Here is a 22,937-nt window from a genome sequence, read left to right on the forward strand (position 1 = left end):
GTTTCAAAAAGTTAAAAGCAAATAAATGGTTCCCCTGCTACACTATGTCTCATGTAAATCCCCATGTATAATGTCACTTACTTTCTGCAACACTGACACAGTGTTTTATTTTCAGTGCTTTTGGCCCAAGTAATTAAAAAAGTAATAATGAATATAAGGCGAGGGGGGAGGTAATAATAATATATGCAAAACAGTTTTCAAAGCATACATACTTTTCTGTTCATGAAGAGGTAAAACCACTCCAGCATTTAAAACAGAAAAAAAAAATCTTTAAAAGATGTCTAAATAGATTTGATAAAAGTACAACTCTCTATTTACTAAGCCTTGGATGGAGATAAAGTGGATGGAAATAAAGTACCAGCCAATCTGCTCCTGACTGTCATTTTTCAAACCCAGCCTGTGACATGGCAGTTAGGAGCTGAATGGCTGGTATTTTATCTCCATCCAAAGCTTAGTAAAAGTCTTTAAGTCCCCTCTATAAATGTACATGCTTCTAAAGCTTATTGCTGTTGATATTATACTCATTCAAGATATCAAACTAAGATAATTTTAAATAATTTGTTTTTCTAAAGCTGATTTTCAAATGTGACTTTTTGGGACATACAGTATTTACTTTCTTCATCTGACTACACTCAAGATAAAAATAGAAAGCATAGGCAATAAGTGTTTTATAGACCACAATATATCTGAAAATAAATGACAACACAGAGAGTGTACATTGCGGTTGGTGACGTAACACTTTAGCTGCTGTGGAACTAGATATGGAAGCATTCCCTGTCACAGTTTTGTTATTAGAGTATACTAACACAGTGGCATGGTACGCTGTGATGTGTACATCCACAGCAGACAGACTATAATACGCAGAATACATGTGCGTAGTATGCCGTGTTTTGGTTTTAGTGTTAATTTCATCTTCATGTTTTGGATTTGCAAAACTACCCTCAAGTGTTTTGATTTGGAATCTGGATTTAAAATCCGTATCTTGGGTTTGGGATTTCTTAAAAATTGATAAAACAGCTAAAATCATGTTATTTTTGCAATCCATAACTCAAAATTCAAATTTAAAATCTAATTCTGAACTGCAGGAAGATCCAAACCAGGACTTAGTTCGGATCGGATCCGCAATATTCAACGAGGTTCAGATCTCTGAAGAACTGAAACACACATCTCTAGTCTATAATTACCATCATATGCATCTTGTTGACATGAGTTTCTGTGACTAAGATCTGCAGTTTAGGTGTCAGGCTTTATAAGGTAAACTTATGTGGCATTTTTAAGTCATGTTAAATACCTTATTTTATTACGTATTAATGCAGGGTGATAGCTAAAGATGCCCTAATATGGAACTGATACAGAGTTGGTGATATATTAGCCATTGTAGGGTGTTTTTTGCACAGAGGGCAAAAAAATGGGACTGTTTTATTGTCTCTCTGGGGCACACTTTATGTAAATAAATTGTTGATAGGGTTATAATATGGAGTACAATTGGGGTATGAGTATAAAACTTAACTTTTATTAATAAAGACAGACGAAAAAAAGAGAATATATATGTGTAGATTTGTTGTGTAAATACACAACAATAGCTTAAAATAGTATTAAATAACAATGTAACAATGTAACAGAATGTAACTCACTTTTTATGGGGTGGGTGGCAGAGAATTTATCTGTCCACCCACGATATCATAAGTGAGTATTAATATTGGACGTTCGGTAAAGCGAAAATTTGAAATCCCTTTTTTGCTCGATCAGCTTATGAATTGTTATACATAAGAGCATTTATAGGAGAGAAGCAAGGGATCCGGCTTTTCCAACTACGGACTCTTTCGAAACGAGTAAGCGTGAGCACATGTACTGTGATTGGGAATTATGAATAGCTTATAATTCCTGGGTGCATGAACCGAAGGTGTAAATGGTGAGTTCCTTGAAACTACAGTAAAAAAATTATTTTTCGCATTTGTTGCGTGTCCCCAGTAAAGCACTGGTTCTTTGATAATTCATGTGATTTCATCAATGCTTTGTTGTTTCCATGCTTCTTGGGTTACAAAGGGACAGCAATAGATATCAGTGTGATTGATTTATTAAGTACCACTGCATCAGCCTGTACAGTCAGGGTTCTTAATTGGTTACCTGATAACGACTTGTTTCAGCACCTAATTATCTCCGGCTATTATCTATGCTTTTTCATGTTTCAGAGATATCACTCGTCCACTGCCTTCTAACATTGAGGGCCACACTTCTTTACAGTTGTGCATCTTGGTTTATGCAATATGTGTACTTTATTCACATCTACTATTAATGCTATACACTGCCAGGACAGACTGAGGGTAATAGATTTATCATTCCCTCAAAACCTTGTCTGCCTCTCATGTATGTACTAATTTACAGATTCATTCCAGTACTTCTCTTTCCATTGGGCAGTTCCATACATCCATGATCGTTAAACCAATTGTCTACAGTCATACCATGCTGGACATGCCCGATCTCGTCTGATCTTGGAAGCCAAGCTGCATTGGGCCTGGTCAGTACCAGAAGAGGTGACCCTCTGGGAATACTGGGTACTGTAGTTTCAAGGAAATCACCATTTACACCTTCGGTTCATGCACCCAGGAATTATCAGCTACTCATAATTCCCAATCACAGTACATGTGCTCACGCTTACTCGTTTCAAAAGAGTCCGTAGTTGGAAAAGCCGGAACCCTTGCTTCTCTCCTATGAATGCTCTTATGTATAACAATTCATAAGCTGATCGAGCAAACAAGGGATTTCAAATTTTCGCTTTGACGAACGTCCAATATTAATACTCACTTATGATATCGTGGGTGGACAGATACATTCTCTGCCACCCACCCCATAAAAAGTGAGTTACATTCTTTTACATTGTTACATTGTTATTTAATACTATTTTAAGCTATTGTTGTGGATTTACACAACGAAATCTACACATATATATATTCTCTTTTTTTTGTCTGTCTTTATTAATAAAAGTTAAGTTTTATACTCATACCCCAATTGTACTCCATATTATAACCCTATCAGCAATTTACTTACCTAAAGTGTGCCCCAGAGAGACAATGAAACAGTCCCTTTTTTTTGCCCTCTGTGCAAAAAACACCCTACAATAGTTTGCTCTGAACTAATGTCCGGGAGCACCGCCAACCCAGCTCCACCTCAAAAGCCATATAGGCAAAGTTGGTAGCCTTATGTTGGTTACTATTTATACCCATATGATATAAAAATGATTTGTCATTATTTACAATCCGGTCCAGTGCAGATTCCAAAACCACAAACCCTTTACGATATATTAGCCATAACTGGAGAATCAATTAACAGATTCTTGACAGACATTTACTATCCTCTGACCTGTGATTATAAGTCACTATATAAACATTGAGAATACATTATCTCTCAGGATGAATTCATTATAACAAATGATTTATTAGGAAAATGATACTGTACTCATAATATGCACCAATTATAATTTTTTCAGCATCAAATGGTTTAACGCATACAATATACAATACAATGAAATAGGATTCTCCTTTAAAACCTATACTTACAAAACAATAATGCTCAGAAAGTCTGTAAAGTCTATTATATGTGACATTTAATAGGTATTTATGGACTTTCTGCATATTACTCATTGTCAAGTTTAAAAGTTTTATGTACTATGTGCATATTATGTGACATTTTATAGGCTTAACAGACTTTCTAAATGCTGCTGATCTCTAAGCATAGATTTTATTTCTTGTGGCCAGGACTTTTTTTTTTCTTGGCTTTTGTTCTTTCTTAAGCTCTGCGGCCAAAGCATTACCAATCTGTTATGTTAGTTGGTCGCAAATGGAGATGCAAGTACATTGTGGGCCTCTAAGGATGACAGGTTCACTGGTGTTGTTAATTAAGTAATTTAAACATATACTGTAAACATAGAATTTGACGACAGATAAGGACCACTTGGTCCATCTAGTCTGCCCCTTTTTTTATCCTTTAGGTAATCTCAACCCTTTTTGAACCTTAATTCTGTGTAAGGATATTCAAATGCCTATCCTATTATTCATTTAATAGACATGATTGGTTCAAATTCAGTTCGCCAGGAAATTGCGGTAATTTAACGTCATTGGTGTTTTCGCAGCCTTTGTGGCTTTTTTGCTGTGAAAATTGGTTTTTCGTGGGTATGCATGCTCCCACTATCCGCCTATTCAATTGCAAATTTGCGAAAACCGGATTACTGCAAAAATTGTTCCAGGCAGCAAAAAGTGAAAAATTGGTAAATCTGCCTGTACCCCCCAAAAACAGCTAAACTAAAATCAGACAACACTAGAGAAGTTTATTATTGGTTATAGTAAGAGTATTTTGGGTACTTAAATTGGGTCAAATGGCTGTTATATGCATTTATTTTTTTAAAGGGAAAAATTCAGTGAAAGCAAGGGTTTTTCATTAAAATGAGTGAAAAAATTATAAGGAGGTACATACTAATGGGTATGAGTATATATAGGCTCATTTTATGCCACTGTGACATAAGTTCCTCCAAAAAATGATTACCCCCACTTGCAAGCCTAAAAACATTTATCCTACTCATAAAGCACCTCAATGTACCTGTACTTTACCTTGTACCCCAATTTCCAACATGTTGCACTTTTTCACCCCAAAAATTACGTCATTAATGGCCATTTAAAAATAATTAAAAACTTCTAAGTGCTATTAATTAGGCATTCAGAGGGGTGTACCAGGGGATCTGAACCAAATCCCAATTTTTTTTCCTTACTTAAAACAGATATTTCCCCCAAATATATCACCTGCTCAGAGGTAGACAATTGGCAGTTTTCACAATTCCTTGTATATTTGTGTTTTTTACAACAAAAAATTATTTTCAGGGCTAATTGAATCTGGCCCTTAGCGACTCATGTAAAACAGGACTTTTATTCATGCTGCACACACTCTATGAAATGACCTCTCCACAACATTTTCCTCAAGCCTCAATACAGTAAAGTGTTTCCTGAAATCTTTCAGACATCTCATCAAATTCCTGAACTACCCACTTAACCTCCCTATGATATTCTACCCAACTGCAACCTCTGCACACAGTTCAAACAAAACTTACAGGTGTTATTTTTCTGTACATTTTATCCATCTGATTTGTCTGGCACAATATAAATGCCAATAAATAAATAAATAAATAAATAATAATAATAATAATAATAATAATAATAAATTACTCTATTAAGATTTTCTTTCCAAAGTACATATTTCTCACTTCTGTTTTTCAGTAAAGTATGAATGAAACCATTTACAATGACACAATACAGGGTGACTTCTATCTGCTGGCATTTTCCAGGTATCCACAATTTAAATTCACAATTTTTTCTTGCATCCTATTGATGTATTTGCTCTGTATACTTGGGAACATGCTTGTTACTATAATTGTGTTTATGACACCCCAGCTGCACACACCTATGTATTTTTTTCTCTGCAATCTTACAGTCCTGGACATTATATATGTCACAGCCATCTTGCCAAAGCTACTGATAATCACTATCACTGATGACATCAGTATATCTTACTCAGGATGTTTTATACAAGTATTTTTGTATGTTTTTTGTATTGGAACAGAATTTTTCTTACTGACCTCTATGGCTTATGACCGGTATGTGGCCATTTGTATTCCTTTGCACTATATTCTTATCATGAACAAAAAGACATGCTTAACATTGTCTATAGCCTGCTGTCAGCTTGGCATATTTAATGCATTAATGTATCCATTGTTACTTTCCAAGCAATTATTCACCAAGTCTCATGAAATCAACCATTTCTTTTGTCATATGAAATCAATACTTAACCTTTCTGTCAGTGACAGCTCATATATCGGCATTCTAATAACCGTGGATGGTATTGTTTTGGGATTCCTGCCCTTTGTATTAATTCTTACATCTTATATGTACATCATAAGTAAGATTGTGAAGATCCATACAACATCTGGGAGATGGAAGGCCTTCTCCAGCTGCTCCTCTCATCTAATCATTGTTTTATTATTTTGTTTGACATCTCTAAGTCTTAATATGAAACCAGAATCTGAACTCTCCCAGGAACAGGATAAACTGTTGTCTATGTTGTACATTGCCATCACCCCAATGTTAAACCCACTTGTGTACAGTTTAAGGAATAAAGAAGTTTTAAAAGCCATAAATAGACGTATTTACAAAAAACTCATAGTGGAAACATAAAAACCGAAGTAATAAACAAAACAATATAGGACAAAGGAGTTCGTGTTAATTATGAGTATATGGTATACTTATGGTACCTACTGTTACTTTTTGTGATGTAATTCTCCCATCACAGCTCTGTCCACACTGAGAAATGTTGAGAAGTGAGCCATCACACAGGAGGGATGAGGCTATAATCAAGTAATTTGCTGCAAATCCCATCATTATACCCATCTCACAAATAGGGGAAATAGGGCATCCTGGTGGTTGTGTTACTCTCCCGAGAGTCTAGGGCACAGGTTCTCAAACTCGTTCCTCAGGACCCCACACGGTTCATGTTTTGCAGGTCACCTTTTGATTTTAAAAATGTGACAGTTGGTGATACACAGTGCACCTGCTGGGTGACCTGGAAAATGTGAACTGTGTGGGGTCCTGAGGATTGAGTTTGAGAACCACTGGTCTAGGGGAACTCTTTAAAATTCTAGAGTCTCCAGAACATTTTAGGATAGTATGCCATATGGGTGACTGCAGCTTACTTTTTTGTCAATAGGTGTGTTCACAGGTCTCTAGTCTCTGCTGTGCTGACTAATGATGATACTGCAGCCTCACCTGCGGATTGCTGAGCTTGTATGTCAGAGCTTGTTTGTCAGAGTCAAGGTGTTGGCTGGAAGCTGCTCGTTCGCTCGCCTGACTCTTGACCTAGTGCTGACATTATCCCGGTGTCATCGCTTGCATCAGATGGTGAGAGCTAATTCATGGGCTGAAGTACTAATGCTGTCATCGGCTAGGCCTTTGGGGCTAGAGGAGTTCTCCAGTGAGAACATACTACAGTAACTTAAGGGGTCTTACTTACCATAACCCAGCTATGGGCATCAAACTAGAATCTATTAACTGATTGCTGATCAGTGGACAAGCCTCATTGCCTGTGCATAATGGTTGACTGGTTATCTGCTATAGACACTTCAGGGGCACCTGACAATCTGCCAATAGGAGGGTCATCTTGGAACCTCCTTATTGCCTGTGTGGTGAAACATCTTCAGTTTACACTTTGGGGGTCATTCCGAGTTGAGCGCTCGCTAGCTATTTTTTGTAGCGCTGCAATCAGATAGTCCCTGCCTATAGGGGAATGTATGTTTGCTTTGCAAGTGTGTGAACGCATGTGCAGCCGGTCAGTACAAAAAAGTTTTGTGCAGTTTCTGAATAGCTCAGAACTTACTCAGCCGCTGCGATCACTTCAGCTTGTTCTGGCCCGGAATTGACGTCAGACACCCGTCCTGCAAACGCTTGGACACACCTGCGTTTTTCCAAACACTCCCAGAATACGGTCAGTTGACACCCACAAACGCCCTTTTCCTGTCAATCTCCTTGCGATCAACTGTGCAAATGGATTCTTTGTTACATCCATCGCTCAGCAACGATCTGCTTTGCACGCGTACAACGCGCCTGCGAATTGCGGTGCATACGTATGCGCAGTTGTACCTGATCGCAATGCAGCGAAAAATCCTAGCGTGTGATCAGGCCGGAATGACACCCTTTGTTACTAAGACATAACCTGCTGCAGTGTGTTCTGACTTATCTACTTCTAGGACTGCTTTTTATTAGAACACTTGCAGAACACTAGACTGTATTCATTCTGCTGCTGTCATTCAATTTTTCTAGATACTGTAAATTGCTACTATTTTGTATTTGAGTATAGCAGAACCCTTACTATGAACCAACACTGTATCATTGTAAAATTATTTGAGTGCAGTATTATACTAGTTATGTTCCAACTACTGATTATTTCTGTACTATTCAGTACTCTCACTCTCTGGAATTCATTTAATTAATTGTAGTTAATAAATATTTATATATGTATTTTAATTATATTTAATGTGGACTGTGTAATTTTTAATGCCCAGTAGCGATGCAACATTTTTTGTGGGTTCATTTTTGCTTGAGGAACGACATTCTCTACTTGTTGTTCTGGCTGCTGGTTCTGAGGAGCACCAGGATTTTTCTGCTTATTTTGTAGTTAATATTTATGGCCCTCATTCCGAGTTGTTCGCTCGGTATTTTTCATCGCATCGCAATGAAAATCCGCTTAGTACGCATGCGCAATGTTCGCACTGCGACTGCGCCAAGTAACTTTACTATGTAGAAAGTAATTTTACTCACGGCTTTTTCATCGCTCCGGCCATCGTAATGTGATTGACAGGAAATGGGTGTTACTGGGCGGAAACACGGCGTTTCAGGGGCGTGTGGCTGAAAACGCTACCGTTTCCGGAAAAAACGCAGGAGTGGCCGGAGAAACGGTGGGAGTGCCTGGGCGAACGCTGGGTGTGTTTGTGACGTCAACCAGGAACGACAAGCACTGAACTGATCGCACAGGCAGAGTAAGTCTGGAGCTACTCTGAAACTGCTAAGTAGTTAGTAATCGCAATATTGCGAATACATCGGTCGCAATTTTAAGAAGCTAAGATTCACTCCCAGTAGGCGGCGGCTTAGCGTGTGTAACTCTGCTAAAATCGCCTTGCGACCGATCAACTCGGAATGAGGGCCTATGTTTGACCTACTTCTTGCACCATGTAATAGAAATGTAAGTTTTAGTAGAAAAGGAAATGCAGAGGATTATAACACAGGGGGTAATTCAGAGTAATTCTGAATTAGGCCCACAGTTGTATATGTATTGTTCATCTTATCAAGTAACATTATATAGAGTAACTGTACATTTTGCCCTTTATGCTAAGTAGTTACTAATCTTGGATGTAATTTACAGTAAAGAAAAGGTCAGTAAAAATGGTGTTCCTATGCTCATCTTCTCAAGTGGACACATCTTAATATCCATGGAAACAAGAAAAGGGGAAGGGCTGTAGGTTTGCAAATCAATTTTGACTATCAACATAAAATTATATCCAGATTTAAATCAACAAGACAAATATTAACATAAATAGAAACAAGTATAAAACATTGGTTAAAAAAGGAGGATTTATTTTTCCCTCTATGCAAAATCCTTGACAATTAATAATATGCAGAATTAACACCACTTCAGGGGAAATCCAAATGACCACCAATGCAATATTTGTATCTTCATCCATTCATGCATGCATTTGGTTAGCCTGTCAGTGATCACTTGGTGGATATAAGTACCAATCAATGTTAGTAGTTTAATAAAGCAAGATTTATATGGCAAACCAACGTAATTAGCTCATTACAGCTGTGAATAAGTCTAAATATACAGAAAAAGCTCAGGCATGCAATGTCAAATCTCCATAAACAGCTGTAGTAATTTTATTGCTAAAAATGTGTGAGACAGAGACATGAGTGAGGCTGAAATGTCAGCGAATGGGATGCTGGTGGTCAGAATACCGACCATGGCACCCCAATATTTAGAATCCTGACTGGGGTCAGGTAAGCATGTCACCCCATCACCCCCTAACTCTAACCCTCCTTTACCATAGCCTAACCCTAACCTCCCCCTGTGGAGCCTAATCCTAACCCCCCCTCCCTGAAGCCTAACCCTCCTCCTCCGCAGCCTAAACCTAATCCCCCATCCCTGTGCGCAGTTTACCTCTCCAGTGCTCAGCAGTCAGTCATTCGGGATCACGGCTGTTGGGATGCCGGCGCCAGGTGCCGGTATTTCGACAACAAGGATCCCAACCATCGGGATCCTGACCGGATCCCCACTGAACATATAAGGAGAACAGTGAGATAATCATCTTCTCATCACTATTAGGTGACCTATGCTTTGTGGGACCTTCTGTTGGGAATCTCCAGCATCATTCCTAGAGAGGGCAGAGCCATGTATTAAACTGCAGTGTAGCTGCAATGAATCAATGCTGTTGCTGCTGGCCAGTGTGGAGCCAAAGCCACCAGTCAGCATGAAGCAGGTCAGCAGGAAACTGAGAGACCACCAGTTAGCGTATACACCATATGTGCATCTTGCTTTAGGAGTCACTGATGCATTTCTTGGCCAATCAGGTGCAGAAAGTAACATGGCACTATTGTTCTGTCCTTTTAAGCTCAGCCGCGACGTGACATCGCGGGGCATTGCAGCGGCAGTTCAGGTGCGATAAAATCGCACCTGAACTGCCAAAGTGATTACCATGCGATCATGGTACTCACGTGATGGGCACGTAACTGCTGAGTGGGAGTGGCCTCTGGCCACTCCCGGTGGGTGCCCACCGTGCATCACAATGCGATACATTGCATGTGTTTTTAAAAACACATGCAATCGCACTGTGATGCGATAAATATTAAGTGCAGCACATAAGACCTTGCGACATGATGGCCGACCGGCGTGCCCGCACATCGCGTCACATGGTGTACAACATGTGCATACAATCATGCAATTGAACGCACAGATGCGATCGAAATCACATGATTGTATGCCATATCGTATAAGTGTATGGGCAGCAATAGAGTTGGGTGGGTTAAGTTTCTGTGCAGGGTAACTACTGCTTTATTTTTAGACTGCAATTCAGATTTCAATTTAGATTTCAGTTTGAACACCCCCCACCCAAATCTAACTCTCTCTGCCCATGTAATATCTGCCCCCCCTGCAGTGCACATGGTTTTGCCCATTATCTAACAAATTTGAAGCTGTGATCAGGTCTGAATTAGGCCCAAAGTCATTATGCCTGGGTTTCGGAGCGGAAAACACCTTAAGAATTTTGTAGTCCACAATGTTGTGACCAACAAGAAACCAAAGCCTCCATCACATTTCCTCACAAGAGAAGCAGGACATTTTAAATGCCTAGGCTGTACGACTTGTACGTTTTTAGAAATTGGGAAGACTTTTTTTCATCCTAGGTGAGGGCAACAATTGAAGATAAAATATCATGTCACCTGTACTACTACGTATGAAACACAAAAAATGGTGAGCTGCTCAATCAGATAGTGATGTCACTCAGGTGCAAAAAAGGGAGGGGTAATTCTGTGTAGGAAAAAACAATGGTTCCCTAATGCACACCGAGTGAAAAATATTACTACATAATAGTTAGATTATACGGAGATCTTGGTTGCGTATATCTGCAGATATAGGGTTAAGCCCCAGGCCGATCGACAAGGCCTCTCCGTCACTGGGGGTCCCTAATACTAGGTATGGGTCCGGGATGCAGGACCCCATCATGTCGGCACAGGTCGGCTACCCCAGGTCAGCACACAGGTCAAAATTAATAAGGGTTAATAAGAAGCACAGAAGTGCTATGTAAGTGGTGTGATTAAAATAATACAAAAATATATACAAAGTGATAGGGAAAATCATAAGTGTTAATAAAGTGTTAGGGTGTGCCGACCTGAAGCAGCCCAGCCATACCGACACAGGGGCCACCACACCCCACACCCACCCCATAAATAATTACAAATATGTCTGGGTTGAATTCCCAGTGTAAGGCCACATGGTAATGGCTCCTACGTATGAAGTAAACTATATTAGAATATTAGATTAGCACATGAAGGTTTACAATGCGAGCAACCAGTGGACAGACATTTTCGGGGCCAAAAACATAATCTGGTGTCTCTAAGGTTTAATATTATAGACTGGATTCCACCCTCTATTAGAGGGGGCAGTAGAGACAAATTGCTTCTGTAAAGGGATACTCTAAGGACTGTACATCCTCTAGGTCTGAATAAACTTTTGAGTTTCACCCAGGGGTGTCTTAAGAGAGGAGGGGGCTCGTGTGCAGACTACGGGTGGTCCACCTCCTCTCCATGGCACTGTTGGCTCCAGCATTGTACCAGAGTCTTCTGCGCATATGCAGGTCCCTGGAAACATGGCGCTTGCCATGTTCCAGAGACAAATTTCCTACTTGTACAACAGACATTTTGGAAGTGATATTTTGCTGCGGCTGCAGCGTCCAATGCAGGACTCCAGAAAGGTAAGTATAGAAACAACATGGGTGCAGGCATGTGTGGTGTAGGCCCCCTGGACCTAGGGGCCCCGTGTGCACCACACACATTGCATTCATGATAGAAGTGCACATGGTTTCACCAGCTTTTTGTAATCTGTGAATGCGGGGGCATTTTAAGAGAGGAAGGGACCTGCGTGCAGCCTCCATCATGGGCCCCCTCCTCTCCAGCAGCAGTAGACTCTGGTATAATGCCAGAGTCTACTGCTCATGCGCAGTTCTCTGACGGCCATTTTTAGAGTGATTTCTGTCTGCAGTGCAGGGCCGCAAACGTGGGACTCCAGAGGGGTAAGTATAATGGGTATAATGGGTAAGGGACAGCCCCAGGCTGCATCCTTGGCCCTTGAGTGACTGGAGGTAGGGGACCTCTTTATTATAAGGTTCTCACTGATCTGTGCATGCTACTGTCAAACTCGTACTATGTAATAAAGCTCACATTGCATTGTGCGAGTTTAACCACTAGTTTTCTGGTCTGTTTTTTAGACAGACCTCACATGCAGGTAGAGTTTTTTTACTAAAAACTTGCTCTGTATTTTATTTGCGATTTGCGGTGCCAACTCGCACCTTCTCAAAGTGTGAGAAGGTGAGAGTTGGAATTTGCCTAAAAACTTGCACCACGTTACATCCTCCCGCATATTGTGACAGAATTTATTCTGTGGCATGTGTCTTAAATTCCTTTTATATGTCTATAAGTTTTTATGTAAAGTATTCTTTAGAAGTAATGTGATGTTTGTTGTAGAGATAAGCTGCTGGTCCAAATATACAAATGTAATGCCCACAAATACAGTGCCGAAACTTAAACTACATTTGGGTAATTAAATAAACCTGGTTTGGTTAAGATCAAGAGGCAGACCTGCCTTACCCCTCAGACACAATGACCATACACAGATCAGTATCCAACTCCATTTTGGGCCTAATTCAGCAAGGATCGCAATGCAGCAAAAATCGCAGAAAATGCGAAAATATGTAAAATCTGAGACAAAAAATGCAAAATCTGAGACAAAAAATTCAACTTCTGAGACATAGCAAAAACTGCGTACGAAAAGTAGGCGTGTAGGGGCGTACTAAAGGGCTGTTCTCGCAAAAACTACGAGCAGGGGCGTGTTGTGGGCGTATACCGATGATCGGTAGGTGGTGCATACACAATTTTTACAACTGAACGCACATTTATGGTGTGCAGTTTCTGAGTGACTACAGGTCTACCTTAAAATCTGCACAAGCTGACTCAGTTGTAGAATGTTCGATGTATACTGCAATCATTGCTTCATTACACCCAGCGGAAGCAGCTCACACTGCTGACCATAATTCAGTTTTGCATTGAAACTCAACAACATGGTAGTGCATGTTTTCATAAATGAAAACTTTTTTTTTTCCTTTTTCCGACTGCATTTGTGGATTCACCAGTGGAAGTAGCTCGTCTTGTCGTTCAACGCATCCTGACAGTAGGCATGGTTGGCTCAATGTTATGTGTGGCTGATGTTAAATTGTGACATCAGAAACCTTTACGCAAACAATGCGACTAAGTGTAAGTTTTTTTTAGCAAAAAATGCGGTACTTTAAATCTCATTGCAAAATTTGCAAATTTGACAAGTCCACCATTTTTTTGTAACATTAAATTAGTGTTGCAGATTTTCTGTTTGGGCGTGCTTTCTCAATTTTGCGATTGGTCGCAGTTTTTGCTAATTTGTACTTTTTACAATCCTTACTGAAATAGCCCCTATATATTAGTGATGAGCGGGTTCGGTTCGTCGGAATCCGAACCCCCCCGAACTTCACCCATTTTACACGGTTCTGAGGCAGACTCGGATCCTCCCGCCTTGCTCAGTTAACCCGAGTGTGCCCGAACGTCATCATCCCGCTGTCGTATTGTCGCGAGATTCGTATTCTATATAAAGAGCCATGCGTCGCCGCCATTTTCACTCATGCATTGGAGATGATAGGGAGAGGACGTGCAGCATTCTCTCAGTTGTGTTCAGTGTGATGCAAATATCTGTGCTCAGTGTGCTTTCAAATATCTGTGCTCAGTGTGCTGAAAATATCTACGTTCTCTGCCTGAAAAATGCTCCATATCTGTGCTGCAATGTAGTATATAGTAGGAGGACAGTGCCGAATTTTGCTGACCAGTGACCACCAGTATTATATCAGTACGGTACAGTAGTCCACTGCTCTACCTACCTCTGTGTCGTCAAGTATACTATCCATCCATACCTGTGGTGCATTTAAGTTGTGCGCAGTATATATAGTTGGAGGACAGTGCATAATTGTGCTGACCACCAGTATATAATATATAGCAGTACGGTACAGTAGTCCACTGCTCTACCTACCTCTGTGTCGTCAAGTATACTATCCATCCTTACCTGTGGTGCATTTAAGTTGTGCGCAGTATATATAGTAGGAGGACAGTGCATAATTTTGCTGACCACCAGTATATAATATATAGCAGTACGGTACAGTAGTCCACTGCTCTACCTACCTCTGTGTCGTCAAGTATACTATTCATCCATACCTGTGGTGCATTTAAGTTGTGCGCAGTATATATAGTAGGAGGACAGTGCATAATTGTGCTGACCACCAGTATATAATATATAGCAGTACGGTACAGTAGTCCACTGCTCTACCTACCTCTGTGTCATCAAGTATACTATTCATCCATACCTGTGGTGCATTTAAGTTGTGCACAGTATATATAGTAGGAGGACAGTGCATAATTGTGCTGACCACCAGTATATAATATATAGCAGTACGGTACAGTAGGCTATTGCTATTGATATATTACTGGCATATAATTCCACACATTAAAAAATGGAGAACAAAAATGTGGAGGGTAAAACAGGGAAAGATCAAGATCCACTTCCACCTCGTGCTGAAGCTGCTGCCACTAGTCATGGCTGAGATGATGAAATGCCATCAACGCCATCTGCCAAGGCCGATGCCCAATGTCATAGTATAGAGCATGTACAATCCAAAAAACAAAAGTTCAGTAAAATGACCCAAAAATCAAAATTGAAAGCGTCTGATGAGAAGCGTAAACTTGCCAATATGCCATTTACAACATGGAGTGGCAAGGAACGGCTGAGACCCTGGCCTATGTTAATGGCTAGTGGTTCAGATTCACATGAGGATGGAAGCACTCATCCACTCGCTAGAAAAATGAAAAGACTTAAGCTGGCAAAAGCACAGCAAAGAACTGTGCATTCTTCTAAATCATTAATCCCCAAGGAGAGTCCAATTGTGTCGGTTGCGATGCCTGACCTTCTTACCACTGGACGGGAAGAGGTGGTGCCTTCCACCATTTGCACGCCCCCTGCAAGTGCTGGAAGGAGCACCTGCAGTCCAGATCCTGATAGTCAAATTGAAGATGTCACTGTTGAAGTACACCAGGATGAGGATATGGGTGTTGCTGGCGCTGAGGAGGAAATTGACAAGGAGGATTCTGATGGTGAGGTGGTTTGTTTAAGTCAGGCACCCTGGGAGACACCTTTTGTCCATGGGACGAATATGGCCATTGACATGCCTGGTCAAATTACAAAAAAAAATCACCTCTTCAGTGTGGAATTATTTTAACAGAAATGCGGGCAACAGGTGTCAAGCCATGTGTCGCCTTTGTCAATCTGTAATAAGTAGGGGTAAGGACGTTAACCACCTCGGAACATCCTCCCTTATACGTCACCTAGAGCGCATTCATCAGAAGTCATTGACAAGTTCAAAAACTTTGAATGACAGCAGAAGCAGTCCACTGCCAACTAAATCCCTTCCTCTTGTAACCAAGCTCCTGCAAACCACACCACCAACTCCCTCAGTGTCAATTTCCTCCTTAGACAGGAAAGCCAATAGTCCTGCAGGCCATGTCACTGTCAAGTCTGACGAGTCCTCTCCTGCCTGGGATTCCTCCGATGCATCTTTGAGTGTAACGCCTACTGCTGTTGGCGCTGCTGTTGTTGCTGCTGGGAGTCTATCGTCATCCCAGAGGGGAAGTCGGAAGACCACTTGTACTACTTCCAGTAAGCAATTGACTGTCCAGCAGTCCTTTGCGAGGAAGATGAAATATCACAGCAGTCATCCTGCTGCAAAACGGATAACTCAGGCCTTGGCAGCCTGGGCGGTGTTAAATGTGTTTACAGTATCCACCGATAATTCACAGGAAATTAGATATTGCTTGAGGTACTGTGTCCCCGGTACCAAATACCATCTAGGTTCCATTTCTCTAGGCAGGCGATACCGAGAATGTACACAGACCTCAGAAAAAGAGTCACCAGTGTCCTAAAAAATGCAGTTGTACCCAATGTCCACTTAACCACGGACATGTGGACAAGTGGAGCAGGGCAGACTAAGGACTATATGACTGTGACAGCCCACTGGGTAGATGTATTGCCTCCCGCAGCAAGAACAGCAGCGGCGGCACCAGTAGCAGCATTTCACAAACGCCAACACATTCGTAGGCAGCCTACGCTTTGCATCACCGCTTTCCATAAGAGGCACACAGCTGACAACCTCTTACGGAAACTGAGGAACATCATCGCAGATTGGCTTACCCCACTTGGACTCTCCTGGGGATTTGTGACATCGGACAACGCCACCAATATTGTGCGTGCATTACATCTGGGCAAATTCCAGCACATCCCATGTTTTGCACATACATTGAATTTGGTGGTGCAGAATTATTTAAAAAACGACAGGGGCATGCAAGAGATGCTGCGGTGGCCCGAAGAATTGCGGGCCACTTTCGGCATTCAGCCACCGCGTGCCGAAGACTGGAGCACCAGCAAACACTCCTGAACCTGCCCTGCCATCATCTGAAGCAAGAGGTGGTAACGACGTGGAATTCAACCCTCTATATGCTTCAGAGCATGGAGGTGCAGCAAAAGGCCATTCAAGCCTATACAGCTACCTACGATATAGGCAAAGGAGGGGGAATGCACCTGACTCAAGTGCAGTGGAGAATGATTTCAACGTTGTGCAAGGTTCTGCAACCCTTTGAACTTGCCACACGTGAAGTCAGTTCAGACACTGCCAGCCTGAGTCAGGTCATTCCCCTCATCAGGATTTTGCAGAAGCAGCTGGAGAGATTGAAGGAGGAGCTAAAACAGAGCGATTCCGCTAGGCATGTGGGACTTGTGGATGGAGCCCTTAATTCGCTTAACCAGGATTCACGGGTGGTCAATCTGTTGAAATCAGAGCACTACATTTTGGCCACCGTGCTCGATCTTAGGTTTAAAGCCTACGTTGTATCTCTCTTTCTGGCAGACACAAGTCTGCAGAGGTTCAAAGACCTGCTGGTGAGAAAATTGTCAAGTCAAGCAGAACGTGACCCGTCAACAGCTCCTCCTTCACATTCTCCTGCAACTGGGGCTGCGAGGAAAAGGCTAAGAATTCCGAGCCCACCCACTGGCGGTGATGCAGGGCAGTCTGGACCGAGTGCTGACATCTGGTTCGGACTGAAGGACCTGCCAACGATTACTGACATGTCGTCTACTGTCACTGCATATGATTCTGTCACCATTGAAAGAATGGTGGAGGATTATATGAGTGACCGCATCCAAGTAGGGGCGTCAGACAGTCCATACATATAATGGCAGGAAAAAGAGGCAATTTGGAGGCCCTTGCACAAACTGGCTTTATTTTACCTAAGTTGCCCCCCCTCCAGTGTGTACTCCGAAAGAGTGTTTAGTGCAGCCGCTCACCTTGTCAGCAATCGGCGTACGAGGTTACTTCCAGAAAATGTGGAGAAGATGATGTTCATCAAAATTAATTATAATCAATTTCTCCGTGGAGACATTCACCAGCAATTGCCTCCAGAAAGCACACAGGGACCTGAGATGGTGGATTCCAGTGGGGACGAATTAATCATCTGTGAGGAAGGGGATGTACACAGTGAAAGGGGTGAGGAATCGGAGGATGAGGAGGAGGTGGACATCTTGCCTCTGTAGAGCCAGTTTGTGCAAGGAGAGATTGATTGCTTCTTTTTTGGTGGGGGCCCAAACCAACCAGTCATTTCAGTCACAGTCGTGTGGCAGACCCGGTGGCTGAAATGATTGGTCAGTTAAAGTGTGCATGTCCTGTTTATACAACATAAGGGTGGGTGGGAGGGCCCAAGGACAATTCCATCTTGCACCTCTTTTTTTTTAATTTTTCTTTGCATCATGTGCTGTTTGGGGACTATTTTTTGAAGTGCCATCCTGTCTGACACTGCAGTGCCACTCCTAGATGGGCCAGGTGTTTGTGTCGGCCACTTGGGTCACTTAGCTTAGTCACACAGCTACCTCATTGCACGTCTTTTTTTCTTTGCATCATGTGCTGTTTTGGGACTATTTTTTAATTCTGCTATCCTGTCTGCCACTGCAGTGCCACTTCTAGATGGGCCAGGTGTTTCTGTCGGCCACTTGGGTCGCTTAGCTTAGTCATCCAGCAACCTCGGTGCAAATTTTAGAACTAAAAATAATATTGTGAGGAGTGAGGTGTTCAGAATAGACTGGAAATTAGTGGAAATTATGGTTATTGAGGTTAATAATACCATGGGATGAAAATGACCCCCAAATTCTATGATTTAAGCTGTTTTTGAGGGTTTTTTGTAAAAAAAAAACACCTGAATCCAAAACACACCCGAATCCAACAAAAAATTTTCAGGGAGGTTTTGCCAAAACGCGTCCGAATCCAAAACACGGCCGCGGAACCAAATTCAAAACCAAAACACAAAACACGAAAAATGTGCGGTGCACATCACTACTATATATGTTAAAGGTGACAGTGACAGAATAAGTAACAATTAGATTTAGAACTCTTTGTTGGAATGCACAACAGAAGGAAACCTTGAAATAAGCTGGCGTTGTCTTTATAATAGCACAGTCTTGTATAACCAGCAATAACAAAAGGCAGGTGAGTTGCGGGAACAGGTAAGCAAGCTGGCGCTGTCTCTATAATAGCACAGTCTCGTATAAGTGTGAGAAGTGCGGGGGCCTGCGGGTGCGTGTGGTGGTGCCTGCTGCCGTGCAGGTGTAGACGCGGTACTCACCAGGCGCCGCTCTCTCTCACCTTCAGGTACCGGAACCTTCAACGGACCTGGAATTCTTCAGTCGGATCCGGACACGGCGATTCCCTCTTGGAGCTGACCGTCGACCGAGCTGAGGAGAGAATGGTTTACATCAAAGGGGGTATCGACCCTTCTTCCGCTGGAACAGGGGATACCCCAGGGGTGGCCGCGACCTTCACCGGTTGGGCGAATGGTCATCACCGGCACAAAGCCTCAGCCACCCAGATTTCACACACTCGCGCTTTCGCACGTAGTGTGATGAAAAGGATTCTCACGTCCGTGAGCAATCCCGACTCCGGCGCTCGGGGACAAACAAGGGACAAACGCACACGAATGCTACTCACCGTCACAAGTCTTGCACTCCGATCTTCTCCACTTACAGGTCCCTGTAAGGAGGCAAAGAGAAACAGCCGTGCAGGGCCTAACTCTACCCTAGTGTCACACCCTATACTATCTACAACAGCAGAGCCCTCAAACTAGCTCTGTGGGTGTGGTGCAACATAACTAGCACAAACCTCATAACAGCAATTTGCCCTGCACGGTAACCACACACATCGGAATACAACTTAACACGGTGTTGTCCCTTTATCTACCCGACTCAGAACACCCCGTAGTGGGGGCCGCACAGCTCACCCACCTAATTACCTCAGGGTGGCCTGGGCCTAACGCCTAGGGGCCACCTGTACTCACCTCGGGGAGAACACTGCTTCGCTGGGCCTAGCGCCCCCTAACTGCACACAGGCCGGAGGCCTGACTTCGCCCACGGGCCTAGCGCCCGCCTAACTTGCTGCCGTTGGGTGACCTGGGCCTTGTGCCCAGGGTCACCTTATCTGTACCTACTTGGCCAAGATACACTTGGGCCTAGCGCCCTCTAATGTCCCAACAGGCCTATTGCCTGAACTGCCCCTCGGGCCTAATGCCCGCCTAACTGCGCCCACAGGCCGGTGGCCTGACTATCCTTATGGGCCTAGTGCCCAACCTGTGCCCCAGGCCTAGTGCCTGCCTATCTGGCCATGGGTATAGGGTGGCTCGGGCCTAATGCCCAAACCACCTCATCAAAGATGTGCCACGGGCCGGGAGGGCCCGACTATGTGCCCACAGGCCGAGAGGGCCTGACTCTGCCCACGGGCCTAATGCCCGAACACCCGGTGGTCTAGGGAGGGGTGGGTACAGGGGCACCTGAGAAGGGCCTACCTGACCCGCTGGGAGAGGCACCAGGGGGGAGCTTCGGCAGCCCTTTGCTTCCCACCCCTGGTGACCCCTCCGGCGCTCCTCTTTAATCTTCGGCCGCTGGCCCGTCCTGGCCAGCGGCGCCGCCGTCGTCGCGCCGCGTCCAGCCGCCGCTGGACATCTTCTTTCCGAGGGCTGGATTCTTCAGGCCTCTTCAGCGGCCGCCGGAGCTCTTCTCCTCTCCTCCGCGCGGCGTCTTCTTCCCTCTTCTTCCGGCCGTCTCTTCTGTTCTTCTCCCGCCCGACGACTCTTCTGCCGCTCTTCGGCGCAGCCTTTTCTTCAGGCTCCCGCCCGGCGTCTGACGTCAGACGCCGGGGGCGGGGCCTATGACGCGGCGAGCGCCGATTGGCTCGCCGCGCCTGTTCCTGATTGGCCGGCGCCCCGCGAGCCGTGATTGGCACGCGGACGGCGCCGGATTCAAAAAGCCGCGGGCGGCGCTTCTCATTGGCGGCCCCAGCGGCGACAAGTTTAAAGCGCCTCCGCGCCGCTCTCCGCCGCCGACAGCCTGGTGCAGGGAAACATCCGATCCCGAGCTGTCCCCAGCTAGGGACCACAACATGGATGTGCCCACAGGGCACATCCTTACATTTCCCCCCCCTTTTTCCTTTGTAGTCCCTACAAAGTTCCTCACGACTTCCATTGTCCGCGGGTCAGGGAATTCCGAGGTCCTTCCGGCGAGGTTGTGTTCAAGGGTCCAGCCCGGACAGGCTGTGACCCCACATCCTTCCACCTCCAGCTCCGGGTTCCTCTTCTTCGTTCCTCCTGACCTCCATCGGTGGATCCTCTGGGGAAGTGGCATCTCCTCACGGTCGCTTGACGCTGGCCACCAAGGGGAATCTTCCTCCACGGGGACAACAGTCACCCACTCTTGGCCTTCGATATCGCCTGTGGCTTCGTCCCTGTCTTCCGGGTGTGGTATCGACCACCACCCAACAGCGGAATCCTCCGGGGCATCCGTTTCCTCCCGGGCAACAGCCACCACATGTCGAATTTCCTCGTGGGGCATCTCCAAAGGTCCTGTGTCTTCCTCTGGAACGGGTCCTCCCACGGCATCGCGATCCTGTCCCCGTACGTCCGTCCCTTTTGGTACTTCCGGCAGGTATTGCTCCAGGACTATCTCCTCCTCTTCATGGAGGGCATTCAACTGGGAGCACGACTCCACCCGATCCTGCCAGTCACTCTCGTCGGCGCTTCCGATGCCAGAGTTGTCCTCCGTCTGTTCTTGGAGGGATTCGTCGGCGGACAGCTCACCGTAGTCCGAGTCTTCCTCCGATACCTGGACTGGGGTATTATTTTCCTCCTCAGCGTACTTAGTCCTTTCCGCTGGCACCTCTGTTTCCTCAGCGTACTCCTTCGCTTCCGCTGGCATCTCTTCTTCCTCAGCGTACTCCTTCGCTTCCGCTGGCATCGTGACTTCCTCAGCGTACTCCTTCGCTTCCGCTGGCATCTTTTGGTACCCAGGACACTCCTGTTCCGCACGTCCTGGACGTGGACGGTTCCATCGCGGGGAGATTCCGGACGTCTCCGTCACTGGGTCTTCACGCTTTTCTTCGCAGCGTGGTCTCTTCACCTCCCAGTCGTCCACCTCCGCCTCATGCGGGAAAGGATTCTGCCTTACTGGGGTCACTTTCCTGGGACAGAGTAGGTCCGCGGCATCTTCCCAGGGGCACTCACTGGCCGCATGTCCTGGTCGCCGACACTTCCAACAAGGGAGGGCCACTGCCACCTTCTCCAAGACGGGTTCCTGGTCCACCTCCTTCACTGGGGAATCTTCACCCGTTGGTTCCGGCTCAGAGGAAATGGGCACCTGCGAACTAACTTCAAGCAAGGCCTTCCGCTCCATTTCCCTGGTTTCCTCCTCCCATCTCTGGGCGCGACCATCCGCAATCATCTGGTCTTCATCCCACGGACAATCGGGAAGCGCATGTCCTCTCGCCTCGCAGAGCGCACACACAGGCTCTGCAGCCACCCGGTCCCAAAGCTGCTGACGAGACTCCGTCATCTGCTTCACCGTGGCCTCGTAGTCCGTCCTGTCTTCCGTCCATGGACATTCCAGGAGCCGATGTCGGGGATCTCCACAGCTTTCACACCGGGAATCAACCTCGTCTTCGCTCAACTCTTCGTCCCAAGGACAACTGTTGTGCTCATGCCCGTAGTTTCCGCAGAGCAAACATCGGGACTCCTTCGCTTGGCCCTGCTGACGTCTTCGGTCCGCTTCCTGGACCACCTTCTTTGGGGACGTCTCTCGCCAAGTACACTCGCTGGCAAAGTGCCCTGTTTGCCGACATCTCTTGCAGGGCGTCACAACGGCTTTCTTGCGCCCCTTCTCCCGGCGCTCTTCCTTTCCACGCTGGACCGACCGCTGCACCATCTTCAGGATGTCTGCCCCAGACACCGTCACCCAGTCGCTCTGGTCCGCACACATCCGGGGGTGAGTCTTCTCCGGAGCCGTCCGCAGGGAGGTCTTCTTGGTGGCGTTCCACATCGTGTCCGTGATCCGGTCTCTCGATCCTGCCGACTACGCCAAGTGTGAGAGGTGCGGGGGCCTGCGGGTGCGTGTGGTGGTGCCTGCTGCCGTGCAGGTGTAGACGCGGT

At 44.8% G+C, this 22,937-nt stretch overlaps 1 protein-coding gene and 1 pseudogene across 1 annotated transcript; both read left to right on the plus strand.

The window, feature by feature from the left end:
* Nucleotides 1–2,448: 2,448 nt before the first annotated feature.
* On the plus strand, nucleotides 2,449–2,567 carry LOC134939192 (5S ribosomal RNA; annotated as a pseudogene).
* A 2,703-nt stretch (nucleotides 2,568–5,270) lies between these two features.
* LOC134934500 (olfactory receptor 5V1-like) lies at nucleotides 5,271–6,218 on the plus strand. The gene has a single exon (XM_063929932.1). The coding sequence runs from the start codon at nucleotides 5,271–5,273 to the stop codon at nucleotides 6,216–6,218; it is 948 nt and encodes a 315-aa protein (XP_063786002.1).
* Nucleotides 6,219–22,937: the final 16,719 nt, after the last annotated feature.

This window comes from Pseudophryne corroboree, chromosome 6 (assembly GCF_028390025.1).
Source record: "Pseudophryne corroboree isolate aPseCor3 chromosome 6, aPseCor3.hap2, whole genome shotgun sequence".
NCBI lineage: Eukaryota > Metazoa > Chordata > Amphibia > Anura > Myobatrachidae > Pseudophryne > Pseudophryne corroboree.